This window comes from Hippocampus bargibanti, linkage group LG14 (genome assembly GCF_051943395.1).
Source record: "Hippocampus bargibanti isolate YZ-2025 linkage group LG14, ASM5194339v1, whole genome shotgun sequence".
NCBI classification, from domain to species: domain Eukaryota; kingdom Metazoa; phylum Chordata; class Actinopteri; order Syngnathiformes; family Syngnathidae; genus Hippocampus; species Hippocampus bargibanti.
Genome location: NC_142747.1, coordinates 12,824,587 through 12,848,586, shown reverse-complemented (window position 1 = coordinate 12,848,586; position 24,000 = coordinate 12,824,587). Strand labels below are relative to the sequence as shown.

Genomic DNA, 24,000 nt, shown 5'->3' with positions numbered 1-24,000 from the left:
ACATTTACTACATTTTTAAAAAGAAAAAAAAGAGTATATGAGCACTAAGATAAAAGTGGAGTTAATATTGTAGAGGGTAAAGTGGTAAACCGGAAAATAAACTAAGGAGGCACTCAATGGGATTATGACGGTGCATTACAATAAATAGCCAAGGAGATAATTTATCTCCATGCAAATTGAGAGAAGAACTGTGAAGAAGCACATTGCCAAAATGCTGAAGGGTACAAAATCATGCCAGGAGGTTGATAATGGCGGCGAATGCCAAATATTTTAATGACCATACATCTTTCTCTCCATGTTAGAGACTTGATCGTTCATCATATTTTGGGACAGATCCCCCAAGCATCTTTCTTTGCTGCATTTTTCAAAGTTCCAATGGTGCACTTTGGGTCGAGCCAAAAAATGACAGTGGAGGGAATTTGGGGTCACTTGACATTGGAATAAGGTGTCCCTGCCATCATTATAAAGTCATTACGCTTCAGACTTCCATCGCACTTGAACCATCAGCTTCTCCCGCGTAATTTGCACTTTCACAAGGGAGCGAGTAAGCATTGTCCATGTGTTAAGTCTGGCTTCCTTGCTTGAAAAAGTACCAATTTTACATTGCAATGTGAGTATTAGAAGCATTCCGCAGAAGTAGCAGTGAGTCACGGGGGCAAAAAAGAAGTCCAATATGGCACCCGAGTAGGCAGCCGTCAGCAAGTGGTCTCACGCGCCTTGCTTTTTTTGTTGTTTTTGTGTTTTCGATGGTCATTTTAAATTGTTGTGCGTCGTGTGGAATGGATACAGATTGTTTTTCAGCTTTTTTGGCCATGACATTCGTCAAGGAGAAGACTCTGCTGAGCGGTTGCGTGTTTTCGGCAGCACGAATATGCCAGCACTGTTTTTGATTTGGGAGGAATGTCAGTGCCATTTAATGTCATCCTTGGACAGCGCTGGAGCGATTGTGCTTTTTTTGCGCAAGCCAGCGGTGAGAAGAAAGGAGTGTCAGTGCAGAGCGCCGATGTGGATGTGCAAGTGTTGTGGCTTGGAATTGAAGCGGATTTACGTGGGACAGGAGATGTGAGACAGTCTCTTTTCGTGAATTGTAGCTTTCGTCAAAGCTACAGCTTTATGTTTGCTTTCATCATTTAGCTTGTAGCAGAGGTGCACATTTTACCATGACACACCTGATGCACTGGTGAAAAGGACACTTTGATCCTCTCCTCTTTCATCGAGAACTGCTTCATACCACAAAGAGTGTGCAGAAAGTGCTTTGGATTGAATGACTGTCTATTTCTTTTGTGTTGTGTCACATTATTTGGTATTTAGTTTTTTGTTGTTGTTTTGACTTCATGATGGTACCGCGAGGGTGGTTGCCTTTACAGCAGGTCCTGTATTTTGTTTTTCTACATTTTCCTGTCCTTTGCTCTTACTTTCATCACTTTGCTGCTGAGGAATGTACATTTCTCCACTGCGAGACTAATAAAGGCTAATCCAATCCAATACAAATTCCCCTTCAACATAAAAGGAAATCACACGCATACAATACAGTACAATGCAATACAATACATTTTTATATAGCGCTTCAACAACATCTGAAGCTGTAACAAAGTGCTTAACATGGACAGGTATCATCTACAGGCATGTGATAAGCGAGAATAAAACACCGTGCTATGTAATTAAGTGCATTTTGACGGTGTGCAATTTGCATCCCTTGATGTTATTTCAATGGTGCAGATAATCATTTTCATTCATTCATTTGAAATTGGAAGGCATAACTGTTGGGGTAATTCGCCATACAAACATCTCTAAACATCGCTCTTTAATCTTTTGTTTACATTTTGGACTTCCTGATACGTCATATCCTTCTATATGCCTTCCTTTACACACCCGTCGAAGCAATGAACCAAGGGCCAACGATCAAAATAATCCAACAATAACTGGATGTCATTTTTCAAGTCTTACCTTTTGTCATCCCTGTACCATTCAAATTCGGGTGTGGGCACAGCGACGGCTTCACATTCCAGTGTCCCTGGCCGGCCAATCTGAGCCTCGGTGCTCTGGATTTTCTTTATTGTAGGAGCGTCTGCACAGGTGACATCAAATGTTGTTGGATATAATGATGCGTCACAGCATTTAAGTCACCAAAAAGTCAATATTAATTTTTTTATCGACAGGACCGAAGAGTGCTTTTGAAATGTTCACGCTGTCGACATCACACCCTCCCACCACTCCCTTCTGCCAATCTCAAACTCTTTCCTTTTGACTTTATTCTGCCAACAAATATTGGCGATGAGTCTATTCGCTCAATGCTTCCTCAGGATGACTTACAGTATACGATCACATTGACGTATTTGACATCAGGTGTGGCAACGTCATTGCTGGCCTTGCATTCGTAGCGACCTGCTTGGGTTCGCGTGATGCCGATGATGTCCAGGTATTCCTCTCCATCCAGTGGTTCGGCTGTACAGAAACAATGAATGAGATATGTTGACTTTCTAGCTTGATTCAAAGTCATAGAAAAATAAGAGAAGACCTGATTCAACCCGAGTTTATGTTCACTATAGCCACTGTTGTATTTTTTTGGCTCAATGCGACCCCATTACAATTTTCTTCACATCACAAAAACAAAAGAGACTTCTGATGTGAATTCAATTGATTGACAGCTATGTTTTCATGTGTCAGTGCAGTGACCAGCTTATTATGTTATCATTCTGGGTGCAGTGAAATGTTGAAATTTATATGTGCCCGATGATAGTATTTGGTCAGCAGGTAAAACTGTTTGCCTCATTCATTTCCAGATTAAAACATTTATTCCATTTTGGTCAAAGTAAATGCAAAAAGATTGTGTGCGGGGTTCTGTCGGCAATTCATGTTTGTGCCAGAAAGTCGGCCACAGGGTTTTTGTCATTGTCATTCGAATTGCAGGACCCACATAATATTAAGTTTTAGGACTACATAAAGATTTGATTCAATGTAAGAAACCTAAGACTCTCTTCTTTAATCAGAAAAAAATAGTTAATTCTTAAGATATATGAGTCTAGAGTTATCTGAGCTTGAAATGAGGGTGGTTGTACAAAAGGCAAATGCTCCCCCCTCCTGTGAGGGAAAAACATTGCCAGAGGTCTGACCAGTGCTTAATCGGAACCTAAGCAAAGAAAAAACAAAACCCGAATAAATTCGGGAATGGTAGTGAATGAGTTAAAAAAAAGCTAGAACTTCCCACATTTTTTTTTGAGCACGTTGCGGTAGGCGGGAATACAGCATCCTGCATAACTGCGCATTATGTATTCATCATGATCAATTGGGTAATCTTGTCTGAGAGGAATTGAATGTGAGCGTGTGTGTGTGTTTGTGTGCGCAATTTATGTGCGTATGGGCCCGGCCTTGGTATGAAAAAGAAGGCTTAATGTTTCTCTGGAGAGTTTGGAGCATGGATGCATGAATGGGCAAAAAGCCACCTTGAAGGGTTTCCGGGGGACATCGGAGACTAATTCAAAGCATGCACATTAGAAGAGGCTCATGAAGTCGGGAATTATACTGCGCCACATCTATATTTCACCACTAATCCGGAGAAAGGGGCAACTGTGTGTGACGGCAATGGAGGATGAGGATGGGAAGGGATCCAAGCCATGGGAAAACGGAATGAATACATGGTCAGAATTCAGAGACTCATGGATAAAAAAAGTCAGCACTTATTTTCAGCAAGAAAAAGCTTTCGACACAAAATGTACAAATTGAACCACTGTATCCCTTTGCTTTTTGAACAATTGACTGAATTTGTTCTCCAAAATGCTTTATTTCAAACACGAAAACATCATTGCATTTCCATGAACGTTTTGCAAACAGCCTTTCCTTTGTGCGGTGAAGTCGGTCTGGCTTTCTGTCAGCCAAAACGCAGCATTTACTGGGGGTAATATGGAATCATATAAGAGGCTTCTGTGAGACCTTAGATGGCCTTAAATTTCGGAGTAGATGGTGAGAAAGTCATGATTGCAAAGAGGTATTTTTGACTCGGGGGGGATTGTTAACTGCTGCGTCACAATGTAATCCTTATCATCTCAACATTTGATTGACTTTGTCTCCTGTGGGTACTGCAACCAAGAACGAGAAAAGCCAGGTGACTATTTTTTTTAAAAAAGAACTGCTTGACGCTGCATTTGCACTCGCACCATCATTTTTGTCTAACAAAGTAATTGACTTCCAATAACAGTTTATGGAAATGACTCAGGAATAGACAATAAATAAAACGCTCCTTTTGCTCTGCTCACAGACAAGTGACATTGAATCCAATGATTTTCCGAGTCCCCCGAGTCTGAAACAATTACCGTATTTTCCGCATCAGGCGCACCGAAAAGACTGCAATTTTTTTCAAAAGCTGACCATTGCCAAAATTTGCAAAGAGGCACTATACCGTTACATTTGGGTTGCTATTAAGAGAGTTAATGGGTAGGCGAGAGAAGCTGTATAAATGTCTGCTGGATTTGGATCGGTAGCGCCTGCCTGAGGGGAAAAGGTGGTGGGCAGGGTGCAAAGGGTCAAGGACGATTTTCCGTGCCCTCTGTTTTTGCAGTGTGCAAGTCCCCGAGTGTGGGAAGGATGGTGCTCATGATTTTTTTTCCACCGTCCTAACTGTCCGTTGAAGTCGAAAGTTGATCATATTGTGAATAAGGACATTAACAACATTTTGTTGTTATGCTATTGCTTTAGAGTTATTATTATTATTATTGCTTTGCATTATTACAAGTGTTACTGCATTGTGATTGCACTAACATTTAATTTACCACATCAGCATCACAATGTTTTGCATGTGTTTACTGAATGGAGGAAAGGTTCCCCTTCACTATGTGACATTAATGATGCATGGCATGTTTAACCTTGCTGTTGTTAAGAGACAGTACAAATACTTTACCTCGGAGAGAATAATAAAACTGTTGTTTATACAGTAATGCAGTGTGCCTTATAGTGTGGAAAATACGGTACTTTGTACATGTAATCATAAGCAAATTCCTCAAAGCAGCTTGTCTCAAGACCCATTATATGAGACGAGTAATGTGTGATGGGTAGTCCTGTTCAATTCTGTGTCTACTTCAACTGATCTTTCTGAGGGTCATCAATTTATGTTCCAGTCTGTGGTGAGAAATGCTACAAAGACAATTTTCTTGTTGTCTTTTTCCTTGCATTAATCTGCAGAAAGCCAATGGCCGAATGGGGGTGAGGGGGTGCAAAGAGGAACAAAATGTATATTCATGTAGAGCCCGGAAAAAATGACCGTACTTTCCGCAATATAAGTGCACCACGACGGGTTACCATCGGGCAATGGAAAAAAACTCATTTCCCATCAGGGAAATCAATACAGTTTGGCTTCTTTCATCATGTCAGCAGCCAAATATAATAAACTGCATTTTGTGCATTCTCCTTGTCTTTGTAATTCACTTTATACTGGATATACAATACAATAGAGAAACCTGCATTGCGATCATCAAACATCTGAAGAAGAAGGATTACAGAGACTGATTTGACCCAGATGGCTCTGAGAGCTTCACTTTCACCAGCGCAATCAAAAACACTTGCTATATATTCCGTCACTGTCGCCCCGGAACTTAAATATGTGTGACTATACACAACACATTAGACCAAAGCAAGCAGAACATCTCAACACTTGTCTCATTCCCTGCTGGGAGCCATATACCGTAAATGAGTATGCAGTGATTGATCTGAATGTCTGTTACGTTTTTTGCTTGTCAGAGAGCAAGCAAAAATGAATGAAAAATGAGCAAAAATGAGCATGTTGTCGTCACTGAGAGTTGAGTGCTTCATTCGCTTGATTCACACTTAGTGGCATTTCAAACGCGACTGTGCACAGTTGTCTATCTCCATATGCGCTCTGTGATTGCCAGGTTACTAATCCAGAGTGTCGTCTAGTTTTTGCTTAAAATCTGCTGGGATAGGCTCCAGTTCCCCCTCAAACCTAAACAGTACCAAAAAAAAGATAGATGGTTAAGTGGAACGGCAGATGAAGACAACGTTTGCCAGATGAGGTAATCATCCAGAGGGGCGGGGGGATTCTTGTAAAACCTTTCCTGGGAAGTGGCCAATATTTGTGACGTTCTGGCTTTGGAGAGAGGTCAAGGGTACTCAGCATCGAAACTCAAAACGCACGCCAAGAATCATTCTAAAAGGTTTAGGATTTAAATATTCAGCTGCATCATCGGGCAGAAGTGATTGGGACGTGGTCCAAATCTGGTCATTTGGGCAGATCTTATTGTTGCTGTGGCAAAGATTCAGAGTTAAGCCATGCACTCGCGAAGCCCTGGCAATTGCTCAAGGGCACTTGGTTAGCAAAAACGACTGCTGGTGGTCACCTAACAAATGGTACGAGACTGAAAATGTTTTTTTCAGACATGTGGCGATCACCACAGAATTGCGATGAGTGGGAGTCAGTGTTTATGACTTGAATTTAAATGTGCTCTGACTGAGTTTTCTCTCGAAGCTGCTGACATGTCCAGATGTGTCTTTTCCCTGAGTGGATCAAAGCATGGGTGTTCTTCTCTTTGCATTTTTAGAAAATGCGCTCAGAAAGGCACTGTAGCTCAATTTTGAACTGACACATCTGATTAACCCGTTTGTCTTCTTCTTTTCCTTTCGGCTTTTCCCCTCAGGGGTCGCCACAGCGAATCAATGTCCTCCATCTATCCCGGTTTTGTGCATCCTCTTCTCTCGCACCAGCAACCTTCATGTCTTCTTTGACCACATCCATAAACCTCCTCTTCGGTCTTCCTCTCGGTCTCCTGCCTGGCAGTTCAAGGCTCAGCATCCTTCTCCCGATATAGTCACTCTCTCTCCTCTGGACATGTCCAAACCATCTCAGTCTGGCCTCTCTGGCTTTCTCTCCAAAGCCTCGAATATGAGTTGTCCCTCTAATGTACTCCTTTGTGATCCTATCCAACCTGGTCACTCCCAAAGAAAACCTCAACATCCCGTTCGTATCTACCCAAAACTTAGCGAGAAGCAAATGGATGAAAAACAAGCATTTTCCAGGACCCTTCAAACCTTTCCAGGACATTTTACTTTAATCCTGATTTTACATGACTGCAAATTCTATTAGGGCATTAAACGTTCCAAATATGGAGAAGGGATCTCGAATGACACAATGAATAATAAACATTGAACCGCCAAGTTTTACCTGAGGGGTTAAGCAGCCGCCAGGTAATTAACGGGTCTGGCCTGCCAGTGGCAAGGCAGTTGAGTGTCACATTGCTGCCCTCGTTCACCGTCATGTCCTCTGACATCTTGTAGATGTTTGCTGGAACTGCACGGGAAGGAGGGTTGAGGGAGAAGAAATGCATATCTTGATGTCAATGTACTTTTGGGAAAACACACAAAAAAAAATGCTTTGCAGACTTCCTCAAAAATGCTTTTAGACTCAGGCTTCTCCATTATAATAATTGATACAGCGTCTTGAAGTTCAAACAGAAGTATGGTACTGTACTTGAAAATGAGGTAAAAGAAGTTGATATTGAGTGTTATTGTGATTGTTTCTTTTCTTTTTCTTGTATCTTTTTCCACTTCCAGAGTTTCTTGATTTACAGTTTCACTCACCATATATTGTATTTTCGAGGACCTCAACTCCATAAAACAGATGATCGTCTCGATACTTCGTTCAGACTATTTTTATGGTAGCTATAATCTACTTTATATATGTGAAAGTGAAAAGAAGGATACAACACTGTGTTTGAACTTAAGCGAAATGATTGCAGTCTGCAACACAGATGAATTAGGAAAGTGTAGTTGCTTTTTTTTAGTTTGTCAGCAGATAAAAGATGGGATGCAGAAGACATATATCAAGGTTTGAACACTGTGAGGGGGAGTGGCTGGGGAATATATATCATGTCGGTAAAACAAACAATAATTTTTCACTTTGGATTTTGATAAATAGAAGCATAAAAATACACATTCTGTCAAGGCCAAAGATTAAACAGAATTTTTATTGTAACTCACTGTGATGAGTAGCTTTGTTATTATGTTCCAAAGTAACAATATTTTATCGTATTTTCATAGTCTTGAGGTTATTATTTGCTTCAGTTTTAATAACATCTTCTGTCAGAATGCCTGCAATTTAGCTAAACCCTAGGTGTATTTTATGTTTGACTTCTGTCTGAGGATCAAAGCAATATTTCCATCAAAATATAACATAGTATGCCCAACACTTTAGGCATCGTTGCTCATTTGAGGGAGTTTGTTACCTGGCTTAATTTCAATTGAAAAAAAAATGCCCACAGCAAGTTTGGGTATTTTCTCGACATTCATTTTCTAACTCAACACAGGTCTAACTTCAAATTATTTCTGCATGGCAAATGATGAATATGTGTTCCTTCATAAAATATTATTATTATTATTATTATTATTATTATTATTATTATTATTATTATTATTATTATGTATCATCTTCTTAATTTTTAGGAGATCCAATATAGTGTTAGCTTACCTTGTACAATGAGGTAGACCAATGAAGGCTTAGGCTGCTGCTTTGTCTGTATGGAGCAAGTGTATGACCCTTCATCATAAACATCCACCTACATAAAAATACATCATGTGAGTGATACATGTTTATTACAATAACTCAGGACAATTTGGCCATTAATGGATGTGAAAAAAAAAAAAACAAATTTTTGTCTGTGTGTGTGTGCGTGCATGTGTGTGTAAAATTATGTGCTTCAGCGCTATACCGTATCTTCCTGTGTCTTTCACTGTGGGGAGTGTAGCACGGATAAAACACCCTTTTAATAATTTAAAGAACAAAAACTAAATTAAGGAATGATGTTCATGTGTCCTTATCAGTCTCATTTGATGATTATCTACATTATCATTGTGTAGCTTCAAAATATCATGATGACCAAGATTACTCAACCATTAAACAAAAAATAATAATAATAATCTTGTCTTCTCAATATTACCACCCACCCGTTCATGATTACCTTCTGTATGCGTAGGCTGTACTCAAGTTGTCCTTTGGTGACCAGATCGACTCTGGGGTCCAGAGACCACTTGTCCTCACCGGCAAAGATAATGTTGGATCGATTGAGCCAGGCCACCTTGGAGGCTTTGTCATCAACATAACACCTGTGGGCACATCAAAAAAAGTTATAAATGGATGGCTCAGTTTTGTGTCTTTTGTTAATGAAATATGAATATGGTATATTTTTCTCACTGAAGTACTGAGAGAAGGACAGATAGCTCTTTTCAAAAGGGACACAAAGCATAGCCTTTCCAAGAGACAAAAGAAATGTCTTAATCTCTTAATTTGTCAATGGATGCTACAGTTTCTTGTTTTGTTTCAAATTTTGCTTGTAGTCAACTCAGAGTTTTAATACTTACTGACAATTTTTTTAGGTATTATCACTCAGTATCTAAGGATTACTTGTGTACTTTTTTGACCATTTATTGAAGCACCTTAGAGCAGCTAATAACATAAAAATACACACAAATAAACCCAAAATAAATGTATCTATCTTCCCACATCACAATGTAGATTTTCATAATTAAATCATTCACTACCATTCAAGAATTTATTCCGGAATTGAAAATAAGACGTCGAGCCCCATTCCCAAATTTGTTCGGGTTTTGTGTTTTCTTGTTTGGGTGCTGATAAACCATGGCCTCTGGCAATGTTTTTCCCTTCCACAAGGGGGCAGAATTTTCATTTTTTTTCCATGTTTGCGCTTTGTTCCAGCTTCAGTTGTTTTTTAAAGGACAATCGACATCTCCGGACAAGTTGTGTCCATAATTTGTAAAATGGCTTCAAATGACTTCTACTGAGCGTATTTTACAAAGATTCCACCGCATATACAGTAAAGTCTCATTATATCGATATCGGATATATCGATAGTCCCGGTTATATCGATACTATTTCTATGCACGCACGGAGAAAATTACATGCAAACAGGGTCGGATATATCGATAGTCCCGGTTATATCGATATTTTTTCGGACTCCCTTGAATATCGATATAACGAGACTTTACTGTAGCTATATTTTACGTTTTAAGACTGCCGCTTAATATTCCGGAAGTCTTGTTTTTGAGTTGGTGACGAGTCCTGACCCTACGTCACTGAAGGAACGCCCCTGACCGAAAAACGGACACATTGTAGCAGTCCTTCCATCACGTCAATGCATTTTGCTGTACTTGTTTGGTCTGAAAACGTCATGTTGCACCATAAAGAGGCAGAAGAGGGCGACACAGCTCCATGTAAGGAATTTATCAGCCTCTGGAAACGGGCTGATCAATTCCTCACACAGAGCTTGGTCGCCATTTTCTGCCTCCTTTTTGGTGATCCATTTCCCCCCAATGTTGCCTCAAAATGGCCCGGAATAAATTCTTTAATCGATTGCAAACATGTATGCTTTCCTCTTCAGAACTATTTGAATCATATTCATTACTGGATGAGTAACAAGAAAGCATATTCTCAGAATCTGAAGCCATTGTTTTGCCGTGACACCACGAACATGGGGGCGGGACCTTCTGAAACCGGCCACTTCCGGTTTGAAATTGAAGTACTTTTTACAAACTTTAAGTCATTTTTATTGCCGTTTTGCATTTGACTAAAAATATCATACTACGTGTTTTGGGTATTTTAGATGCTATAAAACGTTTTTCGGATGTCAGTTAGGAAACAAAAAAAGTGATGTCGGTTGTCCTTTAAGGGCTATATAAACCAACTGCTTTGTATTTTGGACACCCACCCCTATTTCAAGCTCATATAAATCCGGACCCACATAATTTAGGAAGTAACTCTTTTGTTCTGATGAAAGAAGAGAGTCTAATATTTCCTACGCTGCATATAATGTTTATATAGTCCTCAATGTTATGTGGATCCTGGAGTAAAAATGACAAAAATCCCGGCTCTGCAGTGGACACATTTTTGCAGTGAATGACTTAATATGACTTGATGAAATTAACACTTTCATCTTTTATTTCTATAAATAAGCGAATTGTCACATGTCAGTGGGTGCCGCGCCCCTCTTAAAGCCCCAGGTAGACCCAACAAGTGCTACATTAAAAAAATATATGTATTTTGTATGGTATTGTACACAGATTTTTTGTGTAGCAGTTCAAATAATCCAACACACATATAGTGTATGTAAATGGTACCGGATGTTGACAGCCGTAATGGCACAAGGACATAAATCACCATGGACACGTGAGCACCGCAGAAACCCGGTGCAAACTTTCCCGTTGACAAGCACTGAATACATTCATTTATTTGACATTATTTATTATTGACGTAAAATTCTCTTTCCCTCCAAGCAGAGATTTCTACAAAACTGGGCTGCAAGCCATTTGATGGCTTTTTCACTTTTAACAAGCCTCATTCGTAAAAAGGTACGAATTGAGCCAATGCTGCTCCATAATAGTAGCATCCGTTACCCCCTACTGGACTTCAACCATATGTCACTTTGTAATATATCTTCTTTTTTTTCTTTTGGCTTTTCCCCTCAAGGGGTCACCACAGCAAATCAGTGTCCTCCATCTTTAGAGGTGTGATCCGCATGTTTGTTTTGGCCAAGCTTTTACGTCGGATCCCCTTCCTGACACAACCCTCTGTATTTATCCGGGCTTGGGACCGGCACAAGAAGACATATGTCCCTTTCAAGAATGCGTGACTCACTTTCTATATTAAAGGTCAACTCATATTTTGTGTCTTGATGTGTTCAGTGTGACATTAAGAGCCGGTGGATCTTATTGCAGCTGATGAAGGCGGACGAAACAGTACACCCTTGACTGGTTTTCCCTCGATCATAGGAAAATAAACTTTGACTCCAGCCCACATTAATGGCATGAAAATTAGCTTTGAATCACCACATTAGAAATTTGCCAGAGATTATGATGTGAAAGTGCGACGTACAACAGCTGAAACCGTTGGGGTTGGTTTGCTCGGCCATTTGCAGCAAATCAAACAAGATCGAATAGATTCTTCACCGCAAGTACATCCACTGTGTCATTATCTAATTAGCTGTTTCCTCCTGCACTCACAAGTCCATTTAGAATGAATCATAGAGATGGGTTTGTGGGTCATTTTGTTTCGTTACAACTGATAATAAACACACTGATGATGAAAATGTTTCTTCAGCCGTCATCTGTATTTCTCAAAGGAGTACAGATTGGATTGGATTGGATTGGATATGCCTTTATTAGTCACACAGTGGAGAAATTGTGAGACTTTGAATTGTGAAAGTGGAGAGATGACGGCTGAAGAAATCTTTTCATCGATGGGCTACTCCTGTATGACTGAGAGCCTATACAGACGAAGCACACGTATGCTTCAATTTAAATCATAATCGACTATTTCATTGGTACATTTATCTAGACATTGGAATGGCTACCAAGCCTGGTACTAAATTTGCTACAGGGCTGATTAACTCTGCCAGACGATGTGAAAAAGGTGTCCACTCCAGTGCCAGGGTTTTTGTCATTGTCACTCGAATTCAAAGACCCACAGAATATTAGGTTTTAGGACTACATGGAACATGCCTACTGGAACAAAGCACTAACATAGAAAAAAGGGAAATGCTGCATTCTTGTGCAAAAAAAAAAAAAAAACTTTGCCAGAGGCCATGGCCAGCGCTTTTTCGGCACCCAAGCATGAACAAACAAAACCCGAATACATTCGAGAATGGCGCTGTACGTCATATTTTCAATTCCAGACTAAACTTGTGAAGGACAGTGAAGAAACTTACCTATTACCTACATCGACAAGATCTACACTACTGAGCTACTGTTGAGGTTTTTTTCTCAAATTAATTTTCAATTTATTTAGGCGATATGAACGTTATTTTGCACCTTCGACTTCTTTTATGTTTTTTTCAAACTAACAATTAAATGAATGTATGTCTCAAATGAATGTTCGCAATAGGAGGCTGGACATCACTTTATAACCCTGCGGCGTGCTTTAGAGCCCCCCAGCCAATTCTTACTTTGCCAATGTGGTGCTGCGTGATGCTATTATAACATGATTCATAATGTGATTAGAAAAAAAAAAGAAAAGCTTGGCAGTCCATAAAGACGATAAAGCAACGTGGAAAACCCAGGCGAGCATTGCAGCTTATTGCTACAGCAATAATATCGTTTTGGAGGTATAAGAATGTATACATTGGATGGACGGGGACGGAAATGCACAGTTATATATATTTAACTATGACACAGACCGTGCACAGTGAACCTTCCTGCAATAGAATGAGACTTACTGCAAATACCGAGCTCTTTCCCAACAACCAATACCATGAGCTTTCTTTCACATTTTTTTACATTCCCACTGATGCTAATATTATATTTTGAAGATCGTAAAGCAGAGTTTTCCTGATGAATATGTGATTTTAGCTTGCAGAAGAATTGCCAAGAAAAAGAATTAGCGCAGTGACCATCTAAATTGACGAGCCATGGCCTCGATTCAATCCTTGAACTGGGAGGCAAACGTGCTAAACAGAACTTCACAATTCTAAAGTCACCACTTTGACCTTGTGTGTAAATTCAAGCTTGCACTCAGTTACTTGCCCGAACAATGAGGATGGATGGATGGATGAACAAACCCTTGACATTTGGTCAGTCATTAAATAATTCATTTTTAGTAAGTATCCTGTTTATTTTCTTTGTCCAGCCACCAGTTGAAAACAAAGTTAATCACTGCTACATATTTTTTTCGGTCACAAAGGCAACTGAATTAACTCATTCACTGCCATACAATGTGAAAATGTCCACTCCAGTGCCAGGGTATTTGTCATTGTCACTCAAATTGCAATACAGACGGAATATTGAGTTTTAGGACTACATAAACATTCAAAGCGGCGTAAGAAACCCTAGACACTCTTCTTTCATCAGAATAAAATAGTTCATTCTTAAGTTATATGGGTCCAGACCTAGCTTGAAGTGGGGGTGGCTCTACAAAAGGCAAATGCTGCCCCCTCGTGGGAGGGAAAAACATTGCCAGAGGTCTAACCAGAGCTTAATCCGCAAGCAAGAAAAACAAAACCCAAACCAATTCGGGAATGGCGATCCACGTCATGCTTTTCAATTCCTGAATAAATTAAGGAATGGTAGTGAATGAGTGAAATGCAGAATGAGGCCTTCAAGTCGCTGCTCTCTCTCTCTCTGATTCTTTTCGTCCATGCAATGCTTCTGATTTGCATTTGTAAAGAGTACTTGTTATGTAGGTAAAAAAGGCATTCTTCCTTTTTTCTGGCCTATTTTGTATCAACAGCACTTATGATATGAAATGGGGAGGTCAGATTTGTCAGTATAATGTGTCTTGCGAGTTTGAGTCAGGGGCGTGATGGTGGAAAAGCAGGTGGGCCCAAAAGGCAGGGCTTGAGGGTAGGAAAGCTCAAAATGATGCTGACATAAAAAGGCATACTGGATGCATTGCAAAGCACATAATGAGGGGAAACCAAATGTGCAGGGTAGACATTGGAAAGGAAAGATCTGATGGTCGCAGAACGGATGAAACCAGGTCGAGATGACAATAGGAGACCACAAAAAGGGGACAAGAAAATACAAAATCCTCAGTCACGCAAAAGAAAACTAACACAACACAACAAAACAAATTGCACCCTTGTTACTTTATATTTATTAGCGTTTGTAGCACCTCTTAGCACCAAAATATATTTTACAATCAAACTAAATGAAAAATAAATCAGCACAAGACATTTGGCAGGCAATCAGGTGGCACTGCTGTGAATGCAGGTCAAGTGATTCAGCAGGCTTGGGGATTAGTTCTGTTTGGCAATGACTACAGATGGCCCAGGGTTTGTCATGGGCAGCACCAGCTAGGACATTGTGGAAAATGTACACAGCATTGACAACAACAACAACCACAAAAAATAACAGCAATTCAAATACTTTACCATGAATTATTTTCTATTTCAGTGTAATGGATTGGGGAATGCAGGAAATATGAGTATGTCATAAACAGGATAATCCACAGTAAAGTGTGTTTAATTATAGATAAACTCTCTTCCATGTCTGTCAGCCAGTAAGAAAGCATGATGGAATTAAATACAAAATAGCAAATTTATGTAACATTCAAGTAATCTTTTGAAAATTATGAATGGGGTCTGGGAGTGATTATATCAATTTATCACCCAATTCACACATATACAAAACTATATTAAACCCTATCCTACAACTCTGCCTTGGTAACCATATTGCAAGCTGTAACGTTTTGGTTTGTTTGTTTGTTTGTTTGTTTTGTTTGTAACATTCAGTTTTACATTTGCATTGATGAGTAAAATTTGAGATTCTAATGACATGCTTCTTCCTTTGATTCCTTCAGAGGGTTTAGTGGACATTTTAGAATGGACAGTGTTGACTTGCATCGCATCTGCTGCCATCTGTAAGGGTTGCGATGCAAGCTCATTGGTAGGCAGGTTTGTGGTTTTCTTGCACTTTAAACATGTAGATGGGAAATACAATGACCTGCAAACAGGACTCAAGACTAGAACAGGTCCTCGACAACCCTATTCTGCGCACTTCGGAGCTCACTCTATTCAAGCACACGTTATTCACATGATCAATATCTTTTTAGGCATCTTCAGATATTTCTGATGAGCTGTTTATGCAAAACTTCCATGGAAGTCATTCCTCAACATCTGCCATTGTCATGATAACTCCGCCCCTTGACGTGCCAGAGTCTGCTCCAATAAATAATCTGGGCCATTTTAAGTACCATTTTCAAGCGCCAGAGCCAATTTCAATGGTGAAAAAGAACAACAAAAAATTCTGAGCACTGGCCCGGAACAAGCAAGAGCACAAGTGCACTGGAAAAAAGGTTCAATACAGAGTCAACACGTCGAAATGTGTTTATTGTCTTGAAGCTAAGAGATGCCTGCTTATTTTTCACACGTCGGGCTCTCAACTCACTAGGCACAGAGTGATGGAGATGCGGCCCACTGGTTGTCATTCTAACGAAGGCTCTCATTAGCTCAGCAGTATATGGGACTGGATGACGGGTGGCACATGGAGAAAAAAAAAAAAAAAACAGCTGGTTCTACTGTGACCAGAGATATGCTGTAAAAAAATCTGCTTTGCTGATTCTTGGGATATTTTGATAAAATGACAATTTACAAAGTGCACATTCTCCAATGAGCAGTCATCCAAAATATTGGAAGACAGATGGCGGTATGTTTACTTTCCCCATACACCAAAAACATTTGGATTTACATAAAGCCCATGTCCATTGACGTCAATAAGAAATTGCTCACAATAACATGCATGCCGCCTCAAGGCTCAACAAGTAGGAAATATTGAATGCCATCAGTCAGTTATCGGAAGTGGTTTACATATTTGATATGCCGGCTTCATCTGTAGAGGCGAGACCCTGGAGGGCGGTGAGTCAGGATTGACAAGGCCTAGCTCCACATGACTGCATTTAATTAGGAGGGAAAGTAAATAGGATGTGGGGGTGGTGCTTATGTTAACTGATTTCACTCTTTAATCAGTGAAATCTTCAGTCATTCCCACAATCCAAGGTTAATAATATCAGAAAGCGGAGCTACTCAGATGTGCAATCTATAATACCAAATCCAGTCAATTATTTTGCGCCAGTAACTAAAATCCATAAATCCTCTCATCTACTGTCGATAAGAAAGCAGTGCATTTTAGGAAAGAATGACAAGGTAGTTATTCTAACTTCATGCTGTATTTATTTTCCCCAAACTCATAATTTAGGACCCGCATCAACACCAGAGTATGTTTTCTAAATGTACTATATAAATATGTAAACGTTTTCCAAAGATAAGTCACACTACATTATAAGGCGTTACAGTAGCGGCTGGGGTTGCGATACATACTCTACAGGGGTAAATGGACTCGGTGGCTTCGGACAGTAGTTGCGAGAGTTGTGGCTCAATATTACTTCACATATAAGGCTTATCTACGTACATGGTGGAGGGTCATCTTTTGAAGAAAATTAAGGCTTTTGGGTGCGCCTTATATACTGGAAAATACAGTATTAGCTATCCTTTACGCTCCCTCAAAAAACGTGAAATAAATAAAAAAAGTCATCAAATTGGACATCTTCATTGATGTTTTAATTCAGGGGACTATTTTTCAAGCAACCAAACTCCTGCAATCGACCCGTCATTAACACACACACACACACACACACACGCACACACGCACACACACACAGCCAGACACACTTGCGAATACATACGCCACATTGAGTCACATGGTCTTTCCTTATTAAACACACAAGCCCTGACCCTCGTTTAAGATCCCTGATCTCCACAGATTGTGTGAAACCCAACTCACACTCCTCTCATGACCACAAAGATCTTGAGAACGAAGTTGTCTGCCACCAAGAATTCTTCCATGTTGAGAGAGACAACAAAACAGCCCTTAATTCTTCTACCTGTGAGTTATTGCGAACAGGATTAGTCCCAGTTTCGCCACTAAATTCCCAAATCCAGGTCTATTCGCTGATCCATTGGTTTTGGCCTGACCGACCCTTTGCTTCATGTCGTAAATACACCGCCACTCTTATCTAAATGAACAGCTCTGGTCCAGCGGTGAAGCACGACCATTCCAGATGTGCGTACTCATCAGCAAACTGCCAAGTGCAGAGAAAAGCTGATGTGAGTGCACACAGCACAAATCCCATCGCCGTCCACATGCCCGCCTGCGATGGCTCTCATAAATCAAATCTTCATTCGGGGGGCCTTGGGGGTGGAAACCAGACACCTATGGATATGCATGAACCAAACTCTGGGAATTTATTTAACTCTTGGCACATTACTCAAGTTGTGCGGGAGTGGAGAACCACAAACAATCATTTTCTCATCTGACTCAATTTATGTTTTGCTTTTCACTTCCCATGCATTTCTGAGCTATTTCACAACCTTACCAGTACCAAAAGTGGATAAATCTTCATGCAAAAGTGAATATGTTTGGTCCCGTTGGACCTCAAATGAATCTTATAATGACCTTTGAATTTAATATTTATTTTCAGTGAATAACGGTGCTCAATTTGGCATGCTATTAACTCATTTACTGCCAGACGTGCAAAAATGCGTCCACTCCAGTGCCAGGGTTTTTTGTCATTGTCACTTGAATTCCAGGACCCACAGAATGTTGAGTTTTAGGAATACATAAACATTCAATACAGCGTTAGAAACCTTAGAATCTCTTCTTTCATCAGAAAAAAAATAGTTAATTCGTCAATTATGTGGGTCTAGAGTTATATGAGCGTGAAATGAAGACTGCTGTACAAAATACAATGCAATACACTAATATTGGTTTATATAGCGCTTTAACAACAGATGAAGCTGGAACAAAGCACTAACATGAAAAAAAGGGAAATGCTGCACCTTGTGGAAAAGAAAAAAACCCGAACAAATCGGGAATGGCGCTGTGCGTCATATTGTATATTCCCAAATAAATGTGTGAATGGCAGTGAATGAGTTAAAAAATGTGCTCTCATAATTCGACAGTTCTTGTGAACATTATTATTTATGTATAGCTTTTGTTTTAAAATAGTACAATATTATTTTATTTCAAATCATTAGACCCATTACTTACTGCCTATAAATGCTTTATGAAGCCTCTACCCTTCTGAACAACTAATTAAAGGCACATCCAGCCTCAAGGTTCCGTCAATGCAGGGCATTTATTCATGTAAATAACAGCAGATACAAGGCTGACATGGTCTAGTTCCGAAGGTGCAGTGAGTTGTAAAAGAACTTCTTCGATTAAGAAGTTCCTCTCACAAAGTGGCCACATGCTGAGGCTCATGGTTACTTCCTGGTACGATTGTTATAGATGACAGTGATTGTGCACAGTCCCCAGGGGGGAGAGGATAGACTATGAGTATAGCAGTTATTGTTCAATATTGGGGTTGGCACTCACACACAAAAGCACAGAGAGACTGCCAAATTGCCTCTACCAAAATCCAAACCACACAGTTTAACCACACAAAGAATTTGAGTTGTGACAGTACACGTGTGTCTTTGTGTCCAACAAAAGGCTTGACTGACAAGATCAATAAAAGAGAGAAATGTAGTGACTGCACTGCCATGTCTTTCTCGCCCACCCTAGGCTGACGTGACCAAAAAGACAGTCGATACAATCATTCAATGGGGTTAGCAGCAAGCAGTCTTGCTTTGGTCCCTTAATAATGTTGATCAATAAAATTGAGGAGGACAGCAGGCCAACTACTAATCCACTTCAAAATCACTCACATATTCATTTTAGCTATTGATAGATTCTTCTCTAAAGATGATAATTAAAGGGGGACCCAAGCAGCTGATGCCTGCTTTCCGTAAACTTAACAAAACCGCAATGACTCATGCTGTGATTAGATTAGATTAAACATTCAAGCACAAGATGAAGTGGATCAGTCTGACTTTTTATCTTTAAATATGCCTTGATTAGCGTCACCTCGACTTCATTGACTTTTGAGAGAAAAAAAAAACTTGTTGATTGATCAGGTCTCTACTGCAACAGCAATTTGTGTTTTCACAAATTCCATGGAGTATAGTAATAGTCGTCACTCGCAGTTATTTATCAATATGTTGTTTTGCAATGCAAGATGGAAGACATGTTTGTGTGAAATAGGAATCAATGGCCTTGAAATAATTTCTGATCAATCATTTGCTTTTTACGGACGTTACACGGCTTTTCAAAGACAGAATTCGCAATAATAATTAGGGCACAAATGATATGGATTTATTTTATTGACATGGAAAAATTCCTCTATGCAATTCATTAGACGATTAATAAGAGCATTCGACTTCTACTACATTGTGACCCAAAAAATGTGTACCCATAAAAAATTGAATTGTGGCTTTGATTAAAAAGCCATTTATTTCAAATTACAACAACACATTATTCAATTTATGGAAGACCATTCACCAGAGTTTCAGTTATTTCTGTCAATTTTTAGTCAATTTATGGCTTTCCCAAGATGTGTTCCAAATGTCCACCATTTCGTTGCAAGGAAAACTGTACTTGTCTGACAAAGTTCAATCACTTTTACACACTCTTCTTTCGGGAGAAAACATTGCTGCAGTGAGGGACTCAGTAGGACACATCATTTTGGGTCACGCTCCCGAAAGAGGAGTGTGTAAAAGTGATTTTGGAATTTTTTATGGGTACGCATCTTTTTGGGTCACCCTGTATATATTGCAAGGATGGACAATTTTAATGCTCGACAGGTCTATTGTTTTATCATCAGTGCTAGTTTGGGGCCATGTAGGACACACAAAAATGCCAATCTGTTTGCCATTCAAAAGCCATTTTTATTCATTTAAACAACTCCGATTTTGCCTACTAAGATAATTTGCACCGCATTGCCAAATGAGTGAACTATCGAAAGTAATAGCGGGACTTGGTCGGAAAAAAAAAATCAAAATCAATCGATACATCACTAAAGTGTAGTGAGAAGTGACGAAACGTTGTTTTGAACCACGATGGCATACGGGTCTTTTGCAGCAACAGTGGCTTTCTTTGTGAATCTCCGAACACACAGACACACACACTCACTATGACCGACAGCGTTTCCTTCCAAGCTTGGCTTTGGGAGGACATTCCATTCCTTGCATATTAATCACCTCATTCATGAGGTGAGCAGGGGTTTTGCACCGCCGTCAACAATTATTCTCTTCCTTCATCTACTGCTGCTCACATTTGCGCTCCCGGAAGAAAAAGACAAGATTTGCTCTAATCAGTCAAAACACCAGATGTCTACGAAGAGCGATGCAAAATACTGACAGATAAAAATTAACCTAGAAACAAAAAAAAAAATAACCAAATATTGATCTGTAAAAAGGAATACTACAATACTCATGAAGGAAAATTATATGGCACCCATTTATTCAGAATGTCCCAAATTTTTCAATGAAGCAATTGGGAAGGTCTGTTTTGATTTCCCAAATGTTGGATGATGTTTAGTTAAGGGCTTTGGTCTGAATAACAACAATCAAAGCATGCATTTTTGGACCATATTTGGTACCCTGGGGCCCAATTATCTTCAAACAGAAAACCCTCATTCCATTGTTTTCACAGCAGCCTCTTTTGCATTGATCTCACATCAGTAATATCAGAGCTTGAAAAATAGATCCAATTTCTCATAAACACCAGTGTAAAGGCGTGAATGGAGTGAGTATAGTACGGTGTAGTGTTTCCGAGTGCTTTGTTTCAGAAGCAATTTCATTTGGCAGGATTAAGAGGCGGAGGGTTGATGCCACCATATTCCTTCAAGAGAGAGTGTTGTCATTTCACTTGTCTGTCATGCCTATAATGGTCTCGATTGTGAGCAAGGGCAGAGAACCAGTGATAAATCTGCAATAAATGTGATGAAACATGGACCCGATTGTCCGTTGATGATAGAGCCTTTATTTCACAGCAAGGACGGGGGACATTAATGGCTTTGGGGAGGGAGATGAGAAAAGCACTACGATGGCCAGACAGTGGGACAGAATGGCACCACTTAGTCCTTGCCAGTAACGGCTTGGACATCACCATCCTTTTCTGTCTCAGGGGTCAGGCTCTGCAATGCCTCCCTTTCCAGAATGTCTCTTTATTTCCCATACAAATACTACAATAGTGCAACAGAGCCATTGAAACCAGGGTGTGGGGGGCTGGGGGATATAAAGAACTGGGTGAAAGGCTCCATAACCAAGAATGTATACAGTTCATGGAGAGGAAGAACATTGGTCAACAGTGAACAGCGAATAGAAAAAAGCAGTGGGGATATGGACATGTATAATCACAAAGAAAAATAAAACATTTCATACCTTTGAATTAAGTTGATGTATAGGCTTTAAGTGGCTTGATAACCATTGCTATTGAATATTTTATCAATTCATCAGAATCTGAACAGAGATGTTCAACTCAAACACTGCCAGACGATGTGCATAAATGTGTCCACTCCAGTGCCAGGGTTTTTGTCATTATCACTCGAATTCCAGGACCCACAGAATATTGAGTTTTAGGACGACATAAACATTCAATGCCACGTAAGAAACCTTAAACGAGGGGTGTCTGAGTCTTTTTTTTTTTGCCGCAGGCCACATTGTAGTTATGGTTTCCTCTCGAGGGCCGTTATGAATTTGGGAAAGCCATTAGAATGTTTAATCCCCTGCACATATTACATATAGAACGCACAACAAATTTGAAGTCAACAATAATGACTGTTGTTTACTTGTGGTTTACATCCAAAAATATGACATTTGAGTGAGCATTTTAGCAGGCATCATGGAATTTCACAAGTTTGATTTGCTTTCGCGGGCTGACAAAAATGATGTGGTGGGCCGGATTTGGCCCCCGGGCCTTGACTTTGACACCTGTGCATTAGACTATATTCTTCCATCAGAAAAAAAATCCCAAGTTATATGGTTCTTGAGTTATCTCATCTCATCTCATCTTCCGTACCGCTTATTCCTCATTAGGGTCGCGGGGGTTGCTGGAGCCTATCTCAGCTGTCTTCGGGCACGAGGCGGGGGACACCCCGAATTGGTTGCCAGCCAATCGCAGGGCACACAAAGACATACAACAGTCACTCTCACACTCACACCTAGGGACAATTTGGAGTGGTCAATCTTCCTGCCATGCATGTTTTTGGAGTGTGGGAGGAAACCGGAGGACCCGGAGAAAACCCACGTGGGTCCAGGGAGAACATGCAAACTCCACACAGGGAGGCCGGGCCGGGACGCGAACCGGCAACCTCTGCACTGTGAAGCCGGTGTGCTAACCACTCGACTACCGGGCCGCCCTGGTTCTTGAGTTATATGACCATAAAATGAGGGTGGATGTCCAAAATACAATGCCATACATACAGATTGAATTATATAGCGCTTTAACAACAGCTGAAGCTGGAAGAAAGCGCTAACATGGGAAAAAGGGAAATAAGGCCTCCTTGTGGAAGGAAAAACACATTTACAGAGGCCATGACCAGCGCTTTATCGCTACCAAAAAAAGAAAAAAAAAACACGAACAAATTCGGGAATGGCGCTCTGTGTCAAATTTTCAATTCCCAAATACATTTGTGAATGGCATTGAATGAGTTAATTTGACTTTTGATATGCTCCTGACATGTTTAGTATGCTCTTTGCAGTTTGCAGTGCTGCAGGTCTCATTTTTAACAAGGGCAATCCATGAAGTGACCTAAGGCTCAGCCAACCATATGCTCCGATAAGTCATCCCTTGATCTATTCCAGCTAATGAATCATCGAATCAATATTAGCTCAGTGAATGACACCTCTCCGCCCCCTTCATACAAACACACAAAACATAACATTTCTCCATCCCATTGTCATCCTTGGCTTGTGTTTTCCGTTGTCTGTTCCAATTCCGTGGTCCACACTGCCTGTGGCACTGCAATCTGTCAGTCATAAAAGACAGGTCATATTTTTTCGATGATTTTTTGTTGGCGTTAGAATTATATTAAAAAACAGGAATTCTGTCATATATTTTATACATTTGGTAAGGATTGGATTTAAATAAGAACAGATAGCTTTATATTTCAGTAGTCCCATATTTGGCTCACCCAATGAACTCATTATTCAGGAATTGAATCTATGACGTGGAGCGCCATTCCCAAATTTGTTCAGGTTTTGGTTTTTCTTGTGGGGTGTGCAGATAAAGCGCCGGTCAGACCTCTGACAATGGTTTTTCCCTTCCACGAGGGGGCATAATTTGCTTTTTGTACAGTCGCCCCAGTTGTACCCCAAATTACTCCAAACCCAAATAACTTGGGACTTAACTCTTTTTTTCTGATGAAAGAAGACATTCCAAGGTTCCTTACGCTGTGTTGAATGCTAATGTAGTCCTAAAACTCAATATTTGGTGGGTTATTTATATAAAAACGCTGGCACTGGAGTGGCACGTCTGGCAGTGAATGAGTTAAGTTACCACACTGATTCGCCAGCTTGTAATTCTGACTGAACTGAATAAAATGTACATTTTCAAACACTGAAGTCGTTTACTTTGGAGGAAAAAAAACAACAACAGACAAAAGTGTATTGAAAT

At 40.0% G+C, this 24,000-nt stretch overlaps 1 protein-coding gene across 1 annotated transcript in view; it reads right to left on the bottom strand.

Moving 5' to 3' along the window:
* The window catches only part of lsamp (limbic system associated membrane protein), a 92,646-nt gene that overhangs the window by 3,401 nt on the left and 65,245 nt on the right, over positions 1 to 24,000 (bottom strand). The window contains exons 4-8 of the mRNA XM_089013607.1: positions 8,961 to 9,105; positions 8,471 to 8,558; positions 7,169 to 7,294; positions 2,314 to 2,445; positions 1,948 to 2,068 (exon numbers count right to left, since the gene is read on the bottom strand). Of these exons, the coding sequence (XP_088869733.1) occupies positions 1,948 to 2,068; positions 2,314 to 2,445; positions 7,169 to 7,294; positions 8,471 to 8,558; positions 8,961 to 9,105 (612 nt within the window). The remainder of the gene's footprint in view (positions 1 to 1,947; positions 2,069 to 2,313; positions 2,446 to 7,168; positions 7,295 to 8,470; positions 8,559 to 8,960; positions 9,106 to 24,000) is intronic.